Source organism: Aulonocara sp. 'chitande type north' Nkhata Bay, linkage group LG14 (genome assembly GCF_057382095.1).
Source record: "Aulonocara sp. 'chitande type north' Nkhata Bay isolate Kocher_YH1m ecotype deep benthic linkage group LG14, A_spYH_male_GT1.1, whole genome shotgun sequence".
Classification (NCBI taxonomy): Eukaryota; Metazoa; Chordata; class Actinopteri; order Cichliformes; family Cichlidae; genus Aulonocara; species Aulonocara sp. 'chitande type north' Nkhata Bay.
In genome coordinates, this window is record NC_141357.1 from 11526109 (window position 1) to 11550668 (window position 24560).

At 41.3% G+C, this 24560-nt stretch overlaps 2 protein-coding genes across 2 annotated transcripts in view; both read right to left on the reverse strand.

The window, feature by feature from the left end:
* Nucleotides 1-7408, reverse strand: part of igsf11 (immunoglobulin superfamily member 11) — a 122926-nt gene extending 115518 nt beyond the window's left edge. Inside the window, exon 1 of the mRNA XM_086260914.1 lies at nucleotides 6854-7408. Within this exon, the coding sequence (XP_086117040.1) occupies nucleotides 6854-6914 (61 nt within the window). The 5' untranslated portion in view covers nucleotides 6915-7408. The remainder of the gene's footprint in view (nucleotides 1-6853) is intronic.
* Nucleotides 7409-21291: 13883 nt separating this feature from the next.
* Nucleotides 21292-23424, reverse strand: LOC147314174 (uncharacterized). Its single transcript, XM_086260916.1, has 4 exons — nucleotides 23272-23424; nucleotides 23011-23099; nucleotides 22609-22821; nucleotides 21292-21593 (listed from the first exon to the last, which is right to left on the reverse strand). The coding sequence occupies exons 1-4, from the start codon at nucleotides 23291-23293 to the stop codon at nucleotides 21588-21590; spliced, it is 330 nt and encodes a 109-aa protein (XP_086117042.1). The 5' UTR covers nucleotides 23294-23424; the 3' UTR covers nucleotides 21292-21587.
* Nucleotides 23425-24560: the final 1136 nt, after the last annotated feature.

Sequence of the window (24560 nt, forward strand, 5' to 3'; positions counted from 1 at the left end):
CCCATTTCTTTGAAGCTATAAAAACTAACAATAACACTGTTTCACAGACATAAATTGAATTTTTACACCAAAAATATATTCTCAAAGAGATATTAGCCAAAAACTTGGCACTGTCTCAGGGTAAGAGTGGCTGCAAATGAACCATTTTTAAAGTAGGGAAACAGGTAGAAATGGAACTGACAGTCGGTAGCAACAGGTCTTATGGTCTTATGAATCAAATCTGAAATTTTAGGTTCAAATCAACATGTGCAGAAGAGCTCAGGAGAGGAGTGTGACAATGAGTGTCTAAAGCCATCTGTAAAACACGGTGGAGGCACTGTCATGGTTTGGAGCTTGGGGGAATGATGAACACATAAAAGTACCAACAGATTTTGATCCACTATGCAATACTGTCTGGAAAGAATGTGATTGACGGCACTCGAATTTCTCCACATGACAATGATCCCAAACACACGAGCTGTGTGGAGCATACCTGGATAAAAACAACACTCAGGTAAACTATCAGTCATGGATTGGTCTCCCCACAGCCTACACCTCAACATTATTGAAGCAGTGTGTAAGGTTTTCTTGGTGGAACAGAACAAAAGGCACCCAACATCCAAAAGGGAGCTTTGAGCGTGCTTCAGGATCCTGGAGAAGTATTCCTGAAGACTACTTAAAGGATTGACAAGATGGCTTGGCTAAGGGAGTTCAAGAATAAAGGTGGTGCTAACACAAATTGACTTTCAAGCTTGTTAGAACTGTACAAACTCTGTTTTTGCCTTATATACTGTGTTTCCATTTATGTGTTATATGTATTGCTGCACTATGTTCTATTTTCTTAGCAAAATCTAAAGAAATTGGAGATGGCTCAAGACTTTGCACAGTAACATACTTCAGATTTGTCTATAAGCCATAATGTTGCAGCTCTATTAATTTCTTTGTTTTTTCCTAAGGTCACCGTTTATATTGTTTTACTGTAAAAGAAAAGATAGTAATGTGGGTTTAAAAAAGCAAAACATATTAGTTATTGGTCTTTTATGTGTTTTGAAAAATTGAACTCTACACAATAAAAAGTGGGGGTTAACAGAGTTTTAACAAACCTTTTTTAAATTTATTTCTGAGTTGGTGCAACTCAGCAAGTCACAGGGCTATTCACAAATTCAGCCTATACAGCAGAGTGAGAGTCTACCTAATGAATCTAAGAGACAATCTGATGGTCCGCGACTGGGAGATTTGGGATTGGTGGAACAAACTGATGGAGTCATTACCGTCCAAGGGAAACCTTGATCCTTTGGGATCAACTGTAATTTATTTGCCAGGGGAATAAGAGGGCCCAAGCACAAACAGCCTGCCTGTTAGTGCACACCTGTGGGAGTAATGTGTGCACGGGAGCATTTCCTTTTGCCATTGATCTGAGCTCATAAAGACTTACAATGATGAACACAGCAGCTATTCTTGGTAATACCAGAGATCAACTGAACGACCATCAGGCAGCCACTGACTGAAAGCTGCAATATATCATACACACACACACACACACACACACACACACACACACAAAAGGAAGTAAATGGTGTGGGAGAGCTTGTGTAAATTATAAGACAATTAATATGAATTGTTAGAAACATGAAAAGTTTAAAACTTGGACCGCACAATTTTTAAGAGGTACAAAGAGCCTACCATGGAAAAGAGGATGAATGAGTAAGCGTTTTATTTTTTAGGGGGTTTTGTGATACTGATGTGGCATCAAGGAGGGGTTTTTTCAAGAGCCTGCAAAGACACAATACTTATTCTGTTAAATCAAAGTCTATGGAAAGCCCCAATTTGTGCCTGCAGTTTCGCTGACTGGCATGCATGACTTTGCTCACATTTGCTGGATTTAAGAGACCGATTTTTCCCCCCACTTTTGTTGTACATGCAGAGCTTTTGAAACAGCAATTAAGTAAATTTACAGCAGTTCTGACTCGTGAGTAAACATGAGTTTACTTGATATCTTTAAAAAGAAATTGTAAAAGTGGTCATGCAGCGCAGTATCTACATGTTCCAAACAACTCCCGAGCAACTTATTTAACGAGCGAGTCAGGAGCCCTGTCAAAACCTCAAGAGCCAGCAAAGCAAAACTGCTCGTGTCGTAGCGCCCTGAAGGAGAGGATCGCCAGGGTGCCGCGACAAGAGGAAGACATCCGCCTTAAATATGTATAAGCCTCGGGTTCACCCACACACTCGAAAGGAAAATCAAGCTAAAAGACGCTCTCATCCCAATGCCTCAACCTGCCACAGTGTGTTACAGACGAAGGCGCCGTACACATAGAGCATGTAAATTAAATTTTGTTCTGCTGTTTAGTCATGAATTACTTTGTGTCTTTTTTTTCCAGCTTTTTCAAATGATATCACCTCCTCTGCACCTGTAAACCAACAAAAAAAAGCCCCATTGCAAGACTGTAGTGATTCATTTCCATCTTTGAGTCACGAAGCCGACTTGCCTTTTCAAAGACTCATAAACTAACATCAGCTGTCACAATGGCGCGATTGTCGCACTTCATCCACGATTATCTCTTTGCTCAGAGCAACGATCTTGTGGCTGGAGATGAATCTGGCCACTGTTTCAAGTGCTGCAAGGTGTCATAAAGTAAAAGTCAAAAAGCTTTAGTCACACACTTTCTCTGCTTACATATGAACTTAACCTATTATTTTTTTCATGTAATAAATGGCAAACACAAATCTAAAGCAAGTTTGACAACGGCACTGACCACAAGCTGAGCTTCTGGTTTATTAAGTGACACGCAATTTCCCCGACACTCCGTTTCGCCATCTAACCCAAATGCAACAAAAAGCCCCACTGATCGCAGTGCTGCATTAAGAGCATCACCCTGCTTTACTACATCCTCGTGATTTCCTCATTTGCCACTGTGATTAGAGGTACAACCAACTCCAAAACCTCAAAGCTCCAAACCCCCAAATCTCTGTGAAGTGACCACATCAGATGTTTGCCCCAGATGCTTGGCCAACTGCCGTGCAAGCAAGAGGCAGCCTGTGGATTCTTTGGGGGCCTAGTTTAATGTGTGCTTAAGAGACCAAGGGACCGGGCAAATGCTGCTCTCTCTCTCCTCCAAATATCTGCCCATCATTTATTCATTCACACTCCCAGGATGGCCGCGGCTGCCATCATCTGAGGACCACGTCGTCTGAAGTTCCCTGCGCCTCTGTCGCTCAAGCGGCCACGTACACGCACGCACATGCACTTTGCGAGCGGTCCCGGAGGTCTTTTAATTTTTTGAGAGGCTATTTTTAGCGGGAAAAATAATCGAGGTGGAAAGTTCCATCTGTCCAACACTCTTGTTCCAGCTGCTCCTTTTTAGCAGCAGGCAGAAGAGGAGAGGGGGTGAAAAAAAATCTCTACTTAACGGCTGAAACTGACACAAACTGCTTTTTTTTTTTTTAATCTGCATCAGCAGCAAGAGAGGTGTTCTCTAAGTTAGTACCTGACCAACTAAGCGGGAAACTCTCGGCACCCCTACATGTTCTTTACTCTGCTACTGGCATAACATCTCAGGGACTACTTGCCGCTCTCCTCTCTCTCATTGGCTTTAACTAGCAGACAAATAGCCTAACAAAATAAAACGGTGACAATTTGAAGCGGCAAAAAAAGGCATTCTGGTAAATATGCAGTTGTTTCTCACTGGACCTGATGGTCATTGAAATATACTGTAATTACTGATGAAAATAAAAGATGATAATATTGCGACTGAGTCCAAAAGAGGAAAGGATCCAAATATAGCACTGAAGGAACCAGGAAGAACATGCCAAACTTTACTACTGGGCTTTCAGAGCATGGGCATGATGGCAGTCAGCAATGAAAAGACAACACAAGGGTGCAGGCAAACCAAAAACACAAAAATCACTTTTAAGGAACACAACACTCCAATCTGGCGATTTGGGAGAACTACATAGGAGGTTTTTATACTTGGAGGAATAATGAGTGGACCAGAAACAGGTGATGCAGAAGACTGGCAGGAAAAAGAACAAGGCCTACAAGATGAGACTGGAAATGACTTGAGCAATAAGTATAACAATAACCCAAAATCAAAAAAGATATCATTGTTTAGCACACTTTTCTTCATCCAGACAGGTTGTTGTCTTATGGTCTGCAGATCTGGTGAGTACTCCTGCTGGAAGTAGATGAAATCTAATTTCTGGGACGGATTGAGTTGGAAAGTGGACTTGCAAACATGACAAAACGCAGCAACCGACACGACAGATAAACCAGACTCACTGTGTAACTTTGATGCCGCCACTTTCAGCAGAGCCTCAAGAGGTTAACAAGCTCACAGAGCAAGCAGGAAGGAGAATTGGTCTAAGTTCTGCTTTGAAGCAGGCACGAACGCCCTGAATGCCAATGAGCTCTGAGAAACAGACCATGTTGTCTCTTTTTAACGCTTATTCTCACTGAACTCTTCGGTCCAAACCTGAAGACAACGGGCTAATCTGAGCGCTTCTGTGTATTCAAACTTGAAGGATTCTATAGGAAGCGTTACGCAGGCGAGTAAACCAAACAAAAGCAATTGAAAAGTTCAGAGCCACCAGCTCCGCTCGAATTCAATTTGCTGAATTGACTGAACCTCGGGATCTGTCCCTGCTACGCCCTTGAGGGCTGTTCTGGGTGTATCTTTAAATCAGGGCACGGTAACAGAGCGGCCCTGTGTTGGTATCACCACGGGTGTTCATTGTGACAACAGCTGAACTAATCTGTTTATCAGCATAGAGTCTCCACTGTTCATTCTTCTAACTTTTAGAAACTTTCTTCAAATGATCCCAGCACTGCAGATCCAGACAAACCCAACTTTTCTTGCGAGGCTGCTGTTGAGATGAATCCATTTCTAACTGAGAAGAGGGGATACAATATTTATGTGTAACTGGGGAGCGCTGATGGCTGAAGAGGACACGACATGTCCTCTAACTAATGCTGAAATACGAAGGGCCCTGCCACGAACTAGGCCATGATTGATGCCTGTCCGAGGAACTCATGAATTTTACTTCCTTCTGTTGCTTTTTCCTGCTTTTTAAAGCTTTTCCATTTTTCATGCTTTTCTGTGGACATCCTAAGGCACTTCTGAACAAAAAGTAGGGGTTTTTTGCCACACGTGTGAAGCAAAACTACAACAAACTAATATATATGTATAAAGTCTCATGTGTAATATCTTCAAAAACAATCTGATGTCTATTAAGACTGATCTCATCATCCTAGAGACTATGTTTGGCGTGAAAAAGTTGAGGTCAACAAACACAGAAGCCACCATGAACAATACAGACTTTGCTGCATCAGAATTTATTTATAGCAACACTGGCAGCTCCCCAGCAAGACAGCAAAAGGAGAGAAGAAAGGCTGTCCTGCTTCTCTCTGAGCAAGTTGTCTTGTTACAGAGATGCTGAACTCACATCGGTCTTACTTAACCTAAAGTCAATGCAAAGCTGAGGTCTTTTGAGCCGGACAGACACATGGAGTGACCACAGTCCACGATGTACTATCATGGGCGTGTATGTGTGTAACCCGAGTGAAGCTGACGAGAGGCCACGCATCCACTCACCGCAGAGGTACCCACAAGCCAAATAAGCAAGCAGCGGAGTAAAAACACCTGGGGAATCGGGCTAAATTGAATCTTGCACAACTCTTCGGTCCAAATTGACATGTCAGACTGGTGTGTGTGTGTGTGTTGCAAGGTTCAGTGCAAATGTTGCATGAAGCTCTGAGAGGAATCAGTCAATATTCAAGCATGTCTCTGCTCTGCTCTGACGTGTTTTTCAATAAAGATGTGGACCTCAGGTGAAAGGAAATTTTAATATGAGCACCATATCCATCCTTATTCAGTGGGGAAACATCATATTTGCAGCAATATATTTAGTCTATAAACGGCAGGCTGTTAATATTGTCTTTAATGTTAACTTAATCTTGTTTTTCATGAATTCCTTCGTCTCACCTAAAGCTTGAATAGGACACACAAGGACTTGTTTTCAAATTTTTAAACTTTGGTTTATTTTATAGCAGCAAGTGTGACAAACTCACTAAACTTGCAGGCACTCTCGGCGAGAACACTGTTAAATTACTGCAGGGATAACAGCACCGCTGCGCTAAGAAGAAAGGGAAGGTAAACAAAAGCGCACACATATACATAACTGCTATTTGTGCACGCACACAATAAAATTCCCATCGGAGGGCTATAGGAACATCCAGTGATTTTCCTTTGGGGCTGCTCGCTCTCCTGTGCAGCCTGATCATCATACTCCTCGTTAATCGGGCGGATTACCAGCGCAACCCTCCACCGTCTGCTCCGTTTCTATTTTAAAACACAGACACTACTGTACCACGCTTTAAAGTGTATCAGTGGTCAAAAGAAGGGGCGGGTGTGGGGGGGGAGAAGAAAATCAGACCTCGGGTTGTGTAAGGTGGCCACAAGGAAAACTAAGCAGTGCGCATATGGATAAGACGTGCACGGTCAAAAGTGCTCGGTGGGGATAGCGACTAGCAAAAGGCGGAAAAGTCTTTTTTTTATTATTTATTTCTTTTTTTGTAATGCCGGGGATTTGTCAGCGTGATCCAAACACAAAGTATTAAGGAGGGCTGGGATCATATGGCTTTTGGAGAGGCAGAGCCCAAGAGACAATTCAATTCCAGGTTCCAAGGGTTCCAAGTCTGTTTTTATACCAGTTATAGACATATATGGTCATGGTGACTTATCCAAGTTACAAAAGAGCCACATTATTATTAGTAGTATTAGTATTAGTAGTAATAGTAGTAGTGGTATCATTAACCTACCAGGCGCTTTCAGTTTATAGTTGGCGCACAGACTACGTTTCCAAGTGTCATATAACTTACCCTCCATGCAGAAAATGACCATCCAGGCTATCCATAGATCTGAGTTATGGAACTTCACCATGGCTGGTAACTGTTCAGTAGTAACTCACTTTCAATTTAAGACCACTGCCTCCTTTCTTTATGGAGGTCTCCGCTCACAGTTTCCTCAAAGAGAAGTAATTGTTCCTTATAACAACATGTAAGCGATATGGGGGCTTTTACGCAGCGCGCATTCTCCAAACGGTATCCACCAATCCACCTTTCTATCCAGCAGGCACTCTTCTTCACTTCAGAGCTTGTTTTAAAAACTAACTAGCCTCCCTCCCGTTCTTTGGTAGCCGCTGGACACTCCAAGGCTATTTTCTTTCCCCGACCACTCCAATCAGTTTACGCACGCTTGGAGAAAAAAAAGAAAACGAAGAATCACTCTCCACCTGCTGATGTTCCAAAAGTCTGTCCACTCTCGCTGGAAGTAACTTACAAACACGACTGAAACTGACACTTTCCGCGCCCGCTCGGTGATTCTCTCCAACGCGTCTTGTTGCGCTCCATGGTTTTTCGTCTGTTCGGCTGCAGCTGAGCAGACCCGAGCGTAAGTCGGAAAGTGTGGGGGAAATGTCCCACTTCCGGTCGCTGTTTTTCAAAGCAAACGAAAGAAAAAAATCAAATGGGAGGTATTTGATAGAAAAAGATCTGAAAAAATTATAAAGTCAAATCGTTGTTAGATGGGGATAAAGGTCAGATGTGTCAGTACCTTCGATCATCCTTGAATTGCCTCACCGATCATCTTTACAATTCACTGCAGTCATGAGGTCGATACATATGAATACTGGTGGGTTAACATTTCATTTTTACTTTTCTAATTATCTTTCTTGCTTTTTGCTTTGAGGTGCTACTTAAGCATTAAAAATAGCCTCCCAACTTGAAATTTCACATTTTATTCCATTGCCATTTATCCAAACTAGCAAACAGGGACAGCAGAATCCAGCACCGTCAGGCTGGGCGACTACACGCCTAACCTCAGTTGGCTTTTATTTTGTAGGCAACACCCCACTCTGTCCGCGAGGGCCTGGCTGTGTCCGTGCGGCTTGACGGCGCTCAGCGGCGGTCGATTGAGACGAGCTCGAGCCTGGCTGTTGCTGGGAGACCGTTGACGCCAGACGAAAGAGAGACGTTCGCGCCCTCCTGCGGCGCGTCGACAAAAGGCCCAGTAGAATGAAATAGAACAGACCAGAAAGCTTTGCACACTTCTGTGTGAATCATTTTCTCTGCCTGTCACGGTGACAGCATTCATCAGTTTGTTTGATATTGCTGCTATATTTGAGCTCTGTGTTCATTTTCATAATTTGGAATTTAACAAGAGAGCGTTGTCACTGCCACACCAGAGGAGCCTATAATTAGAATCAGTCAGGAGAGTTCTTCTCTGAGAGACAATGGCTGCAGAGCTCTTTACAAGAAAGCAAAGTTACTTCTCTGAAAGTCTCTTAAAGCCGTCTGCATGCATTCAAAAGAAGATAGAAACTTGGACTATTCGTGCATTGGTGGTTCTTGGTGTCCGGGGATGGGCGTCTGGTATGCACCAGCTCACTCCTAGTGGCTGCTTGTCGGGGCCTGGAGCCTGGGGCTCACTCGGGCCACTTCGTTGGGTGGGGTGCCCTCGGCATCTCGGCCTGGGGCTCGGTCACTCAGGCACAGCTGGCTGTCGGCGGAGCTCACGGGCGCGTCACTGCAACTCCCCCTGGCTTCTGCTCCGCAGCTGCTGAGTGACCCCTCATCTGGGGCTCTCCTCAGCTCTTTCCGGGAGAGTGGCACGGTTGCCCCTCCGTTGGTCTTCCTTGGTCTCTTGTGTTCTGGGGGCCTCTGGATGATGGGGGCCTGAATCTCCTCCATACCTGCTTCATGCCCTGGACGACGGGGCTGTGGCTCCCCACACCCTCTAGCAGATCATTGCATGAAGGAACCTTTTAAATACAAGCGCGCTCATGCTCACAGGTGTACACACGGGTGCTCACACACACAAACTACACCCTTTTTGGCTCCTACCTCAAAGCACACTGAGCACTGTCGATCCTACGTGCTGCACAATAATATTCAATATTTAGTATTTACTGTTATATTCAAATAGATCATCGCAATGATGTTTTTTATTATATTGATCTGTTTTTTTGCTTGTTTTCTCTTTTTTCTTTCTCAACAGGTGATCCAGGTGATTGATATATGTATTTTTTGTCTGTTTGTTTTGTTGGTTTTTGGGATTTTGCCCTTTATCACCGTTCCTCTTCCCCGCTGTTTTTCTCTCCCTACCTCTCTTTCTTTCTCCCTTTTCTTTCCCCCAGTCATGTCTGTCCCGTGTGTAGCAAGTGAAAATAAAATAAAATAAACATTTGGTTTATTTTAAAAGGAGAAGCAACAAATAGAAACAAAAAAAACTTGGACTAGACTGTGTCTGTGGCAAAGAAGGAAATAAAATAGAAATCTCTTTTTCATTAAAGAGTAGCACGGGGATGAGCATGAACTCACAGGCTAAAGGAACTCATCAGCGATTAAACAAGCTACCAAGGACACTGCATCAAACAACCTACGTACGGCATCTAATTACTGTGATCCACTGATCTCACTTAGCTCATCTCTGCACTAAATGCCTGCTTATATCTTTTCTACTTCACAGGATTCTCAGTCTTGTCAGTCTCAGAGCATCAGAACATCAAAGGAGAAACATTATGAGTGAAGCATTTGTAGATATTCTTCACTAATTAGATTTTTCAGAATTTAAAAAAAGTGCAGCATAAGCCATGATGGGGGGGGGGGGGGGGGGGGGGGGGGGCAGCACCATATACATCACTCCATGCTTTTATTTTTTTTTCCAGCCCTAAAAGCTTCTGGCAGGTATTCACTGTTTGCCACAGCAAGTAGATAAGTTGAACATTGGAGCATCTTAAAAAGGCCCGAGGGCTTCCCCTCGCTCTGTCTCTCTGCTTGAACTTTAAACTTTCCTCTCATCCACTCGCAGCTCCCTTTCTGAAAAGGGCTTGCAACCTTTGTGATATTCATGAAAGATGCTTGAGGGGCAAAGTTACACCCAGTGCAACGGACCAGGGCTTAAAAGTTTGAAGAGACATACGGCGTTTGGCATCATACTTAAAAAAGAGCTCTCAGTGTCACCCAAAGGCAGAATTAATTAAATGATCTCTTGGAAAGAAAAATTTAAAATTAAAAAGGGAAACTTATTTGACATGAATCATTGCAGGGCTATATGAACGATGCAGATCTAGTTTATGTTGCTATTGTTTCTTATTATACAACACACTGACTTAGTAGCCTGCTGTGTTTTGGTTAGGGGTTTTTTGTTTGTTTTGTTTTGTTTTTTTACATATAATCGAAAGAATCTTCTTCTTTCACTTGCTCCCAGAGGGCGCCATAGTAAATCATCCACCTACTCTTTGCTCATCTTTCACATCAATCCTCCTCATGTCCTCCCTCACTACATCCACAAATCTTCTCTGAGGTCATCCACTTTTTCTCCTTCCTGGTCACTATCTTTGTACAGTTTATTCATCGATACTCGTCTCCATGCACTCCACCGTGCCTGCGCTCTCTTCTTCACCTTCACTACCTCTGCTATGTGTGTCTTTACTGCTACACCTGCCTCCCTCTTATTCACACACACTTATTCTGTCCATACCTCCACCTGCTCCCTATAAAAGCTATAATCCACGGAGATTCCCGCCTGACCTCATCTGTCATCCTGCTTTCTCTAGATCTAGACAGTGCAACTCCTTCTGACTAGGGATGGGTATCGAAAACCGGTTCTTGTTGAGAACCGGTTCCCACTGTTTCAATTCCTTGGACTTGTTTGCCATTTTTGCAAATGATTCCCTTATCGATTCCAGTCGCCCCGAATGACGTCACCACGTTGCGGAGCGTCATTTACCTGGCAGGAAACACGGCGGCTCAAAAGCTCAAAAGTTTGGTTATACTTTACGAGAACGGATGACAACAGGGCAACTTGCAATACTTGCAAAGTAGATACTTCATTTAAGGGAAAACACGTGATAACCTTAAATGAATGTCGTGTTTTTAATTCCGCTCCAGACTCGTGAATCTCAACCCAGCAGCAGCGGTAACGTTTGCACGTCCTCTCCTGTTAATGTGGCAGGTAAATAATCAACTAACAGTGCATATTATGTTAGCGCGATCTGCCTTATTACAAAACCGGCCATTACTGTGCATTTAGGTGACCATGATGAGAGAGACAGACAAAGTCTGGCTCAGATGCTGGCAGTTCTCGCTGCAGTCTACCGGTAGCGTCTCCTTTCAGGCCAGGATAGACGAATGTCACCGAGCAGTGACTAAGTTTGTGGTCAAAGGCTTGCACCTATTTGCCGCAGCAGATGCCCCCGATTTTCGGTAAGTGAATGTGTTTAATTGTAGGCAGGACATTACTGGATATTCTTGTGTAATTGCTACTGAATAATTTATGTTATACTTTGTTATTGCTACAGAAGAATATTTATTTTATTATTTTACATTTACAATTTTTTTTCCCGGGGACCCTGTGACACCCCATTGAAGAGCCGTAGGCTGTGGATCTCTTAAGATCTCACTGTTGGGTTTGTAAGGCCATGTTACTCCTAAATTTCTATCTTGTTCAAAGAGAAGATATAAAACAAAGTTCTAAGCTAATCGACCTTAGTGTTCTCCTTTTTATAAAAAGAATCGATAAGAGAATCGATAAAGAATTGAATTTTTAAACAGAATCAAAAATGGAATCGGAATCGTGAAAATCTTATCAATACCCATCCCTACTTCTGACCATCTCCAAACTTCTCCATCAACACTCTAAAAGCAAACATCACACCTGCAGTGCTTTTTCTTGGCATGAAGCTAAGCCTGTCTCCTTAAACTGGCTTCTTTCTCGTTTCTTCATGGTTTGACTCGTCCACTTCATCCCTCCCTCTTTATCCCATAGCTCTCCACATCAGCACACTTCTTGTCCATCCCTCAGGCATGCGCTCACTCACCAAGATTATGGTGAACAGTCTGATCAAAAAGCCCAATGCCCTCTGGTCTACACCTCCACAGGTATGTCATCCATCCATCTCCTCTCTTTCTCTTTACCATCATAACTGACAAAGACAAATTTGCAAAGCTAGGATCAGACAATATGCTGCATATTTAAATGGTCTTGTTTTTTCTGTCAATCATTTCTGCTGTAGTTGAGTTTTTCACCTTTTCATACATCCACAATTTATTGGAGAAAGACAGAGGTTCAGCAGTTTTGCCTCTGTAGGCCAGAACATATTATTTTAAGTCAAGGCATATCCTGATTGTTTGACTTTAAATCCGCTGTGGTATGTATAGGAGACAAACTGAGGCAAACTAAAGTTGTGTCTTTGTCTAACAAATTATGGACCTGCTGCATGTTAATGGTTTCTGACCTCTCGTTCTCCTCTGACTTTCAGTTTGCATTTCTATGTCATTTGTCAGAAGCTGAAGAGAAATCCAAATGATGCAAGTGATGCGCTAATTAGGTAAGAGAAGTTCAACAGAAATGAAAAGGGGACAAAAAAAGCAAAACAATGAAATAACATGTTTTTTCTAAAGTGAAAGACATTTTTAGCACAAATGATTCATACATTCTTCTGACCGAAGAAGAAATATTCCTCTAATTCTCCTGATTCTCTTCTTACAGGTTAAAATTAGGTTTAAACATGATGGATGGGTAAAACTGAGTTTCTCCAGCAGCCACAAACAGATGTGTGCTTGATGTATTATTGATTTCCTTCTGAAACCTGCTCCATTTTATTTTTTTTCTGCACCTCCATGAAAGATTCAAAAGACCTGAAGGAGATCCTCGATGCTAAACGCTGTACTACTCCTCTCTGACAGACCTGGCTGCAGTTCACCATAACTTTAATATTGATGTCAAGTAAACGAGCGATCCTTTGCTTTAGTGCTGCATCATGTCTTCTTTGAGTTGTTTTGCCCTTGTTGGCTGCGAGCGTTCACCTTTTTCTTCCGACCTCTTTATGGCCGAGTAGTTTTGGTTTATGAGCAGCTGAGTATTTCTATCTCCTGTCACTTTTGCTTCTACACAGTTTTCTGAGATTTTTGCCAAACATTATGCTTCTTTTTTTTTAAAGAACAAACCATTCAAACATGGTGCAAAATGAAATCCAACACACAGGAAGAGAGTGGAAAACAGCATGTGTTAAAGTAAAAATAAGACTAATATTACTGAACTACAAACAGTTCGTGATGAAGTCATCATATTGCATACCTTGATGAGGTCAACAGACTTTAAAGTGGCAGTGGCAGACCTTTTAAATGAATTGGTAGGTAAAAACAGTGTTGTTACTGTCGCCTAAGGGTTAGTACCTCTAAAAATCAAAAAGGAGACGTGATCAGAGTTACAAGTCTAACTTCTTATTTATATGTTTAAGGTTTAAGGCCTCAGTTATTAGACAGCACATGATTATATACTACACGAGACACTAATATCAAAATATAGAGCGCTTAATAAATGCAATAGAGTCCCTGTCATAAAGCACACATATTTTAGAAATTTCTAAAAAAATAAATAAGTCAAATAATAAAAGTGCTATGCCATTATTTTTAGACAAATAAAAAACTGAAAACTTTTTGACAGTCTCATTTCTTATTGAATTTCAAATAGTTTCCAGCTGTTTCCAGAGACTTGCCCTGGATGAATCTTTTCGTTGCATCTTTCGTTGCATCTTTCGTAGCTTTTATTTTGGTATTTCGGTTGATCCGTACAATACATTTGCATATTAGCCTAAACATTTAGGTTTAACATTTAACATTTAGCATTTAGATTTAACATTTAACATTTAGATTTAACATTTAACATTTAGATTTAACATTTAACATTTAGATTTAAATATAATATTTAGATTTAATATTTAACATTTAACATTTAGATTTAATATTTAACATTTAGATTTAACATTTAACATTTAGATTTAACATTTAACATTTAGATTTAATATTTAACATTTGATGAAAAATTACAAATATTTTACTAAATGTTGTAAAAATTTACTCGAAAAAATATGTTTTTGTAAGGTTTTGAGCTAAATGTGGAAAAATGTTGCCGTTAATTTCAGCATGTTTCACTTTACAAACGGCGCCCCATATTGTCTTGAAGTGGTCATGTGATTGGCTTGCCACGACTACTTTATTCTTCCTCAGTCAAACAGCAGCACTCGTGCGATTGTTTTGCCCCCTTAGCTCCAGGTGTTGTGCTAGACCAGACCTTCACAAAGTGTGGGGCAGAGCCATTGCGGGGGGGGGGCACGGTATGTAAAGGGGAAAAAAACAAAAAAACAAGGCTTGGACACTGCTAGCATAATGGACAGGTTTTTGACGGGGCTCCCACACAAATGCAAAGGAGGAGATGAAGCATCGCTGAATATGTTTCTAAACCAACTTCATTCTAAGCCAAAGACTAGAAAATATGATGAAGCAAATCTTCCCTTTGGTTTCACCTGCACAAGTGCCGAGGTAGGTCTCCCCGGCAGAATTGGTTTTCCCTTCGTTGGGAGCAGCGCTGGGCTCTCCAAATCACGGACAAACAGTATCACACATTCTTGATTTTTAGTTCACAAACACTTGTTGTAATGACTAACTACTCCTGACATTTTGGAGATGTTAGCTCTTTATACAGTAAAGTTACAGCGGGATACAAATAACATCAGGCTGATCCTGCCACGATTTGTTCCCCCGGTTCAAATCACGGACAAACAGCATCCCACAGTTGTTTATGTTTTTGAACCCATTTTGCAGAGGGATTGAAAAATGTATTGATAGCAATGTTGAATATTATTACACCGGAAAAAAACAACTACACGTAAAATAATCACACCATGACGCCTCTGCCTTTGTAAATAAAGGAACAGTAGCTGCATGTGTGTATGTAAGCGTGTAAAACCTGCAGAAAGTCAGATTAACAGTATTTTGTCTCTACCTGCTATTCTGCAATTCATCTCATGTAAACGATAACGTGGCGCACAGCCTGACGTGAAAAAAGGCACATACCTTTGACGTTGCATGATGAATTCTGTATTCCTCGTCCACACGTAAACGCAAAAAAGGAGTTTTAAAAAAATCTCCGTTTTCGGTGATTCGAAACGCCGTTTACATGTGGAAGAAAGGTCCAAACGCATAGAAACAGCTGCGTTTTCAGAAATACCCGTGTAGGTGTGCACGTAGCGTAAAAGAGTTAGTAGTTTATTTTCTTACTAAATGTAATTTATTGCAGATTACTTGTATTTGCTTAATTGTTTAATAAATGTTTGAGGTATGAAATAAACCGCAATGGAGCAAAATATGGGTGTGTTTGGTTAGAGGATGTGTTTGTGCGTGCGTGTGCGCGCGCGGGGGGGAGGGGGGGGGGGCGAACATTTTTCTTGTAAAACAAAGGGGGGCCTAGCAAAAAAAGTTTGGGAACCACTGTGCTAGACAGTGATCGTGATTACCATCAGCGGGAGCGCGCGCAGCTGCTTAAAGTTGTAGCGTCCAGATTACTTATGTAGTCAGCTACTTCCGTGCAACTGATAGAAGACGCAGTAAGCTGAACACAGCTTCAACCGTCTGTTTGTTGAAAAATAGTAACAGACCGCATTTTCTTGTTAGTAACTGTAACGGCGTTGTAACGATAGGAATAGTAATTAGTTTATTACTCGTTGCTGAAAAAAGTAACGCCTTTAGTAACGCCGTTACTTGTAACGCCGTTATTCCCATCACTGATAACGACCCTATCTAAATACCAGTAACGATTAACGTGTTCCTGATTCTGGCATAATAACTAGTTACCGTGCTCGTTACCACAATAATAACGTAGTTATTATAACGCGTTAACGCGTTAGTCCCTACACTGGCGGTATGTGGGCCATGTGTAAGCACATTGTGTGGGCCAGATCTGGCCCATACCAATTTTGCTATGTGGGGATCAGGCTGGTGGTATAATGGTGTGGAGGACCAACTGAGTATTATTTAAATACTAGGGGTGCAACGATACACAAAATTCACGGTTTGGTTCAGTTCGATACTTTGGTGTCACAGTTCAATATTTTTTCAATACAAAAAAAATGTTCATGCCTTTTTAATTTGTCATTTATTAAACTCATAAATATATATTTTAACTCAAAAGTACAGTTTTTAAATTGAATGTTGCTGAAACAAAAGTAATTAAAAAAATAAATATATCTCAGGGCTCTCAAAATTTCAAAATCCCTGGTAGCCCTTTGGGCAGGGACTCTTCAGTTTTTGGTAGCCCAAAATAAATGTAAGTAGCCCGAATAAAAAAGAGAGCAATTTTTTGATTGATGTTTTGTTTCCTTTACAATATTATACATTAAAGTATAATATTGTAAAGGAAACAAAACATTAATCAAAAAATTGTTGAAAAACAAATTACAACATTGTATTACAATCATCAACTCAAATACTTGGTTCTAATTGAACAGAAATTTCTATGAACTTGTAAGAACTGTGTAGAACATGAATCAGTCTGTGTCATATCCTGAATTTGAAATTTCCACTGAAGTCACGGGTAAGAGACAAGTGGAACCAAGATCTAGGCCATTTGCTTTTTGAAGTTTGCAAAGACTGCTAAATTTTGCCAGTGGTAGTTCACTCTTTGCAACATAGTACGCTGTTCTAAACAGATTTTTCAGGTTTATTTTTAGTATGTTATTTGCAATTGGTGTTTGTTCTGGGAAAGATATTGCAGACTGAGCAATAATGCATTTCTTGCATTGCTCATGGGTTCTACTGGGGGCCTTTCTTAAAATGACTGGTCCCAGTAACAAAGGCGCTTGTCGACTCAGGAATCGAGAGAAAACCAACAACACACCCGGAGGAACATTATGTTATTTACACGGGTGCACATAAGTGGTCTGCATGTGCGCATTCGCTGTCAAAATAAAAGACGCGCACCAGATAAGAAGTTGCAACGTGCGTTTGCGTCCATATAAAAAGCACTGTTTTTGTCCGCTAGAGTGGGATTTTCACGGCACATTCCGCACCACATCTCTGTGCGTTCATCATTTGTTTGAAGCCAGCTCACCTCCTGCAACCACTTTTCCAAGAATACGTGCTTCTTTTGTGGTTCGGACTCCTTCTGACATTTCTTTGGAGGTGGAAGAACACCAAAGTAATTGCTTAAAGGAGCTTGCTTCTTCGACATCTTTAAGAGTTCTAAACAAATGTCTGTCCTCCTCCAGAAAATCTTATATATGCAAACACGCGTTGCAACTTCATATCTTGTGTGCGTTTTTTTTATTTTATTTTGACAGCGAATGCGCACCTGCGGACCATTTATGTGCAGCCCCGGTTATATAGCTCGTCATATTGCAGCCACAGAAATTCTTTTGTCCATGAAACCATAAAGCTGCACTTTCTTTTTGCCTTATAGTCTGATTTGTCATAACTTCTCCGTTTTGTGGTAAGCTTTTCTTTGGCTGTCACTTCTTCACCCTGACCTGTCTTATTTGGCTCAGCAGAACTAAAATATATATCCTGCTGCTTTTACACACACACACATAACGGTCAGCGATTCTCTGCGCGATCAACCTCTCACATGTTTAAGCTTGCTGCGGGAGAGTTCAATTGTCATGTTTGCATAGTAAGCTAATGATTGATAAGACGATATCAGAGGAATTGGTGCGCAAATTATCATCACTCACCAATCAGTACTGTCGCTCTCTATACACAGTTCACCCGATTGCAAAGTGAAAGCAAAAAACAAGCGCAAATTCAAACGCGATTTCAATATGTCACATATTGACAGTGGCTCACCGATGCCAATGACATAATTACCCAGCTACATTTCCGAAAGAATGCAAAAACATTGACATATATTTTTCCTTCCTACCATAGCCCTACGGGCAGGGCAGAGATAGATTTTGGTAGCCCGACTGGAAAAATCGCTAGCCCCGGGACGTCGGGTTAGCGATATTGCGAGCCCTGTATCTGATTGAGGAATCACTCATCTTTGGAAAAGAGAGTTTATTACAGAGAAATGGCTCTTTCCAAAATAAAAGCAATACTATACACTTCTTCTGGGCTATATTCTCAGCAGCATATTGTAGCGGGTCAGGGCTGTTAGGGGTTCTGTTTGTACAGTTATGTTTTGTTTATGTTGCCATAGTGACGGGTGACGCCCTCTCGATGCGACGGTGTGTTCTTCCGGGGTCAGAGGGCGCCCTGTGTGTTGCTGTTGTTGTTGCTGTGCGGTTGCCGCGCTGAGCAGTTAGCTAGCGGCAGTGTTCTTCTGCAGATGTCAATAAACGGCTGTGCTCCCTGGCTAGCTCACGGGAAGCAAGACCAAACGACACCTCCGTCTCCTCCTTGTCTGAGCTCGCCACATTGGTGTCAGAAGTGGGACGATGGTGGCACCCCATGTTCTGACCCAAGTGACTTTTCCCCCGCCGGTCGTGACCGGCCGGTGCACCAAAAGAAGGCACCTGGACATTTGCAGGACTTTGTGTGGGGTAATGGGGTCGTCGGGGACGACTGACTCCTTAGATGGGGGCTATGTAGCGGGTCAGGACTGTTCGGGGTTCTGTTTGTACAGTTATGTTTTGTTTATGTTGCCATAGTGAAGGGTGACGCCCTCTCACTGCGACGGTGTGTCCTTCCGGGGGCAGAGGGCGCCCTTTGTGTTGTTGTTGTTGTGCGGTTGCCGCGCTGAGCAGTTAGCTAGCGGCAGCGTTCTTCTGCAGATGTCAATAAACGGCTGTGCTCCCTGGCTAGCTCACGGGAAGCAAGACCAAACGACACCTCCGTCTCCTCCTTGTCTGAGCTCGCCACAATATTAAACATATCAGGTCCCCATAAGGAGAATCATGTGCTAACGGCTGTCTAAATGACTCGGGTAAAGTTTGAAGCATGCATGCTTGTTGTTTTTGTCTGCTTCCACTTGTCTTTGCACTAGGATGATGTCGGTGTAAATGTGCAGTCATATTCGTTGTGTTCCCACTAGTGCTGTCAGCGTTAATCTCGTTGAAATGACGTTAACGCCACAACATGGCAAATCTCCGTTTACGAGCTACCGCGGATCGCCCCGTGCGTGGGGCTAGATGGCCAACACGTTAACGAGCTAACTGCGCTAACACACTAGTTCCCATCCATGTAATTGAGCATTGCCTGGCACATCCAACATACTGTTTTACTTTAGTCCATGATGCGCTTACCTTCAGGGTCATGAGGGTGGGGGAGGTTCAATTTGCCATGTACATATGCGTACCGAACCGAAAGCACTGTATTGACCGGTTCAATATCGATACGAGTATCGTTGCACCCCTATTAAATACCACAGTCAACCTGAATGTTGTTGCTGATCATGTCCATATTTTGATGGCTGGTTCCAGGAGGGTAGCACACCTGCTCACAAAACTCAGATCATCTCAGTTTTTTGTTTAACATGACAGTGAGTTCACTGTACAGGGTGGGCCATTTATATGGATACACTGTAATAAAATGGGAATGGCCTATTGTGTTGCATTGACAATCCAACACAATGGGCAACACATTGAACACATTTTAAGTGGGCAGAAACTTGTAAATAACTCATGAAAGAATAAAGTTATGTTGAAACCAAGCACAACATTGTTTTTCTTGTGACATTACCAATAAGTTTGAGGTGTCACATGGCCCTCTTCCTATTGAAAAAACAAAAGTTGTATCCAAGATGGCCGACTTCTAAATGGCCACCATGGTCACCACCCATCTTGAGGAGTTTGCCCCCTCACATATACTAATGTGCCACAAACAGGACTTTAATATCACCAACCATTCCCATTTTATTACGGTGTATCCGTATAAATGGCCCACCCTGTACTTAAATGGCCTCCACAGTCACCAGATCTTACTCTAATAGAGCTGCTTTGGGATGTGGTGGAACTGGAAATTCACATTATTGATGTGCAGATGACAAATTGTGTTATGCTGACATGGACCAAAAACCCTTGCCAAACGTTTCCAGCAACTTGTTGAATCTGTGAAACAAATAATTTAGGCAATTCTGAAGGAAAAGGGGGTTCAGTCCAATCCCGGCCTAAAATAAGTAATCTGTGTGCGACTTCCTGTGAAAATTTCTCATTTTTCAACAGTGACTATTCTTCTACTCCTGCTGCTTTCTCCATTGTAAATCTGAATCCACAGCCGTGAGTGATTACAAAATCGTGCTGAAAAAGGACTCCTTCTTTTATAATTAGAAGCTCTAATCAGCCACTGGCTCCATCAATCACTGAATCCCAGAGTCCTTTTGCAAGCTGAATGGAGGAGTATTTTTTTAACTTTTAAAAAACATTCACTTCTACCTCTGATCTTTTTGTCTCTGGTAAATTATAAAAAGTGAAAGTGTTAGTGCAGTTTTGGAAAATTTTGAAAAGTCACCGGACAAGACGTTTAAATGTAAACTTGGTCAAGTCTTCAGATGCATGTCGACAAGTAGTCATAATGATAAAACATAAGGTGAAGGGAAAGAAAATTAAATGAGCAGTGGGGCACAGTTTAAAAATGAACCTGTCTGCTTCCGATCGTTTGTCAACGTGAAGTGTGCTTCACAGCTTGTCCGCATCTTCCAACCACAAAAAAGGGACACAGCCTACTTTTACTGGCTGCTTAAACTTCATGAGTTAAGTCACAAAAGTAGATTTTTTTCTTTGTTAATGGTTTTCTTGTATGACCACATTATCATAGGGTTTTTACCTTACTATATAAAGTGCCTTGAGGTGACTGTTATTGTGATTTGATGCTACATAAATAGCACTGAACAGAATGTTGTAATTGCTGTATTTGATGACCTGTAATTGGTTTGTCAATGACATCAATGTGTTAAACTGGAAGTTTCTTACATATCTGATCAGTGTCAGGCCAGGCAGAATTTAGGCTGGTGGTCCAATGTCATACCTGCTGAGTATGACTCTTTCTTTCCCACGTCAGTAGTTCTATCAATAATTTAGAGCAGGGATGTGAAACTCATTCTACATCATGGGTCACACACAGCTCACTTTGATGTTAAGTGTCTTTCCATATTTTTTAGGTTTTTGAAGTGTGATCAATTTATTTCTGGGATTTTTTTTTTTCTAAGATGGCAAATATTTGTTCTTGCTTGTGCACGACTACTCTGCCCTCAACTGATCCATCCATCAACATAGAGGCCAGTTTCCAGGAGGAAAGAAAACACTTAACATTTTACATCAAATGATCTTTAATTCACAGTTTCACAGGAAAACTGCTTCTTTTAGTATACGTACACGCATCTAAATAAAAAAAAAAACATTTACTTAAAAAACAAATTTAAAAATAAAAACCCAACTATTATTCATAAAAGTCACCGGTTTAAGAAGAAATATTCGAGTGGTTTATTTACTTTAGTCCAACTCTTTTTTATTTTACCAAAACAAAAATAAATGACAGTGACAGACAACAACGATCTGTGTATTTTTATTCGTTCTCATAACAGAAAGTATCTTCACATTTTTTTGCTTTATGTGGACATTACTGCCATCTTGTGGTGAAAAACCATACAGGCCAGGAGTGGAAAAAAATGGGGGTAAATCCTGCAGACCTACTGTTTGTTGTCAGAACATTAATTTCCAGGAATCATCGGTTTTGTGTACTTGAGACATCAACAGAAGGACAAAAAGAAAAACTGGCACACTCACTTAGTCGACAGATGATATTATAAAAAGACTAACATAGCAGTTTGGTCCCCGAAGAAGCATCAGTCCTGAAATGACAAAGGGAATAATCCCGTTACTGCTGAAAGGAAACAATGATTTATAAAGGAACACTTTAAAAGCCGGGGGGAGGGCAGGAATATTGGGAAATGTAATCAGGTCACGACTGATCCAAGTGTGGCACAGCTCTCATATCATCTGACCAGTTTCCTCTTCTGTAACACACTGGCTCATATGCGTGTAAGTCTTTTCATACAAATGTGAGCAACATGATTCTTAAAATAAAAGTGCAAGTCAGAGAAAAGGAATTCCTCTGAAAGACGAAAGAGTAGGTGTTCCCCTGCTGCGGGTTAGTCAGTCAGATCTGATCACAGTCTGAGCTCTTTAGCACACAAAGAGAGCTGGGTGTGTCTCATCTTGTTAAACTGCAAGTACTGGTAAGGCTGGTTATGGCTGTTCCATAGGAACCAAAGATTCGGCGGATAAGGGTTAGGGTTAGAGCAGAGGTGTGACAGGTTTGTTACAAGTTTAGCTGCAGGTTTATAACTACAGAGACACGTTCACACACTGAGCACTGACAGCTATGTGGAGGTGGCCTGTGTGTGTTCACTGTGCCAGCCCCGGTCATTTTAGTTACCTAAAACTAAAAACAAAAACTAGATGGGGAGAAAAGACTTTAATGAACTAAAATAAAAATTAAAAATAAACCTTTGAAAAAAATATTTTGTGAGCTTGGAAAAGGTGAATCACAAAAAAGAAATTACCTACTGTCCTAAATACATTCCTTCCAATAAAATAATAATAATAATACAAACTACACTAAAACAAGAGAATCCACCCTGGAAAATAACTTCAACTAAACCGAATTAAATACAAAAAGAAATCAAAATAAAAACTAATTAGAAAAATACGAAAACTATAACGACTTTGGCTACAAAATACTAATAATAAATACAAATAATAATAACAACAACAACAATAATAATAAAAATCAACTAAAACCACTTTGCCTGATCAGGAGATGAGGAAGTGATCCCTGAAACTAAACCGTACAGGTACACCTACCTCATCACTGCTGGAAGATTTGCCTCCATGCTTCTTCTCCTTTTTCTTTTTCTCCTTCTTCTTCTCACCATGTTCCTTGCTGTGAGACTTGTCCTTATCCTTGTCCTTATGCTTGTCCTTGTCCTTATGCTTGTCCTTGTCCTTATGCTTGTCCTTGTCCTTACTTCCAGACTTGTCCTTGTCCTTACTTCCAGACTTGTCTTTGCTGCCTTCCTAAAAATATACAAAGTTTACAATTAATAAATAGGTTTTTTTTATGTCGTGATTATTGTAGTTAATCAAAAGTAAGGAAATACGAGAAAAACCGGTTTACAAGAGGAGATGTCAATTCTCGTCACCGTGTTTATGCAACTCCCATCCGTAGCGCACATTTTGTTCTGGAAAGCGAATTAAAAGTCTTACCTTGTCCTTATCTTTGTTCTTGCCCCAGGGAAAATTGAGTTCATCTTTCTGTGCTTCCTCCTTCTTTATCTCCTCGTCCTTACCCGCAGCTGCCAAAGACAAAGATGGGACAGGGTTTTAAGGACCATGTGTCCACATATCGCAATATGGAGCGCAAAACCTGTTCGCAGGTTTTGCGCGAACAAAAGCGCAAAATCTTCGAACAACAGAAGAGTGCAGCTAAAGAAAAAAAAAACACGTAAAGCTGCAATATATTTTTACCTTCTGACAGATCGAAACTCATTGTGACTATTACTTATGCGCCTCTTCTCTCCGATTCCGAAACAGACTCTGTCAGCGAGCTCTCGCTGCTACTACTTTTCAGGAAATCTGGAGTGACCGACCGCACCTAAGTCACGTGTTCAACACCGCACCACGCCCCGCAAACGCAGTTCGTTCTTGCGGTGAGGTGAGAGGGAGACGTTGTGAGGTAGTGTTATATTTCTTATTTGTGCGTATTTGATACATAACCTTGCTCGCTGGCCTGTCCACCGTCCACCTGCTTCCCCCACATCAGCTGCGATAAGCTCCATCCCTCCTACCATCCTCCCGGATAGTCCCTCTCCTCTTTATTTCAAGGATGCAACAGTGTCCATGTTTTTCAAAATGACTTAAAAATTTGGATTATTCTGACTACAGAATAGTTTTCAACCCTTCCATGATCTTTTAAAGAAGAGGTAGATCATGTTCATATATGTCTTCTTCTTTGGATGATAGAGCTTTAACCTGCAATTGTGGATGGCACAGTGAACTGTGCTCACAGACAATGGTTTCTGGAAGTGGTCCTGAGCCTGTGCAGTGATTTCCATGACCTGTAGTTATGTCACATGCTATAATATTACACATCTAAAACAGAAGATGGCACCAGAGCTTCTGTAACATAAATTTTATGCAATATATTCAGACTTTCTTTCTATATATTCAGGATTCATTTGATTTATTCATTCACTATATTTGAGTTTTAATTCAATATATACAGGCTTTCATTTAATTTATTTGAGGCTAATTCCATGTATAGATACACATACATATTGGAATCTCAAATACTGTGTGACAATGGCACTGCTGCTTTCTGAAAGACATATGGCTTGTGCTGCCTTGCTCTTAACTCCATGCAGCAGCAAAAGCCATTGGGTCTGGGGGAACACCTGCGCGTGTCACAACTGTGTCCCACTGTAACATAAATTCGGGCAACCATAATTACTGGGGCACATGGTCCACATGGGTCCAAAAATGACACAGCACAACACACATTTAAAACCATATGCTCAACCTAGTAATCAGTGCAGTGCATACCGCTTTCTATGTCAAGGGGTAACAGAGGTGATCAATTGTGGTTCAGCAATTGAATGGAGTTGCTAAAGAATAAAGCAACTCCTTTTATCTTTTATAATTTGTATTTCCTGACAGTAGTTTAGAGTAGTTACATGTATAAAATATTTACATTGTAATTAACTGTAGATATAGAATTTACTGCTTATAATGAAAGCAGCCTCTAGTAGAAAGTGCTG

What these genes read in the sequence shown, in the direction of transcription:
- LOC147314174 (XM_086260916.1), bottom strand. Translation starts at nt 23,293, where the DNA reads ATGAGTTTCGATCTGTCAGAAG. An exon ending in GAGTTTCGATCTGTCAGAAG is followed by an intron (nt 23,100 to 23,271) that starts GTAAAAATATAT and finishes TGTCTTTGGCAG; the next exon opens with CTGCGGGTAAGGACGAGGAG. An exon ending in AGAACAAAGATAAGGACAAG is followed by an intron (nt 22,822 to 23,010) that starts GTAAGACTTTTA and finishes GTATATTTTTAG; the next exon opens with GAAGGCAGCAAAGACAAGTC.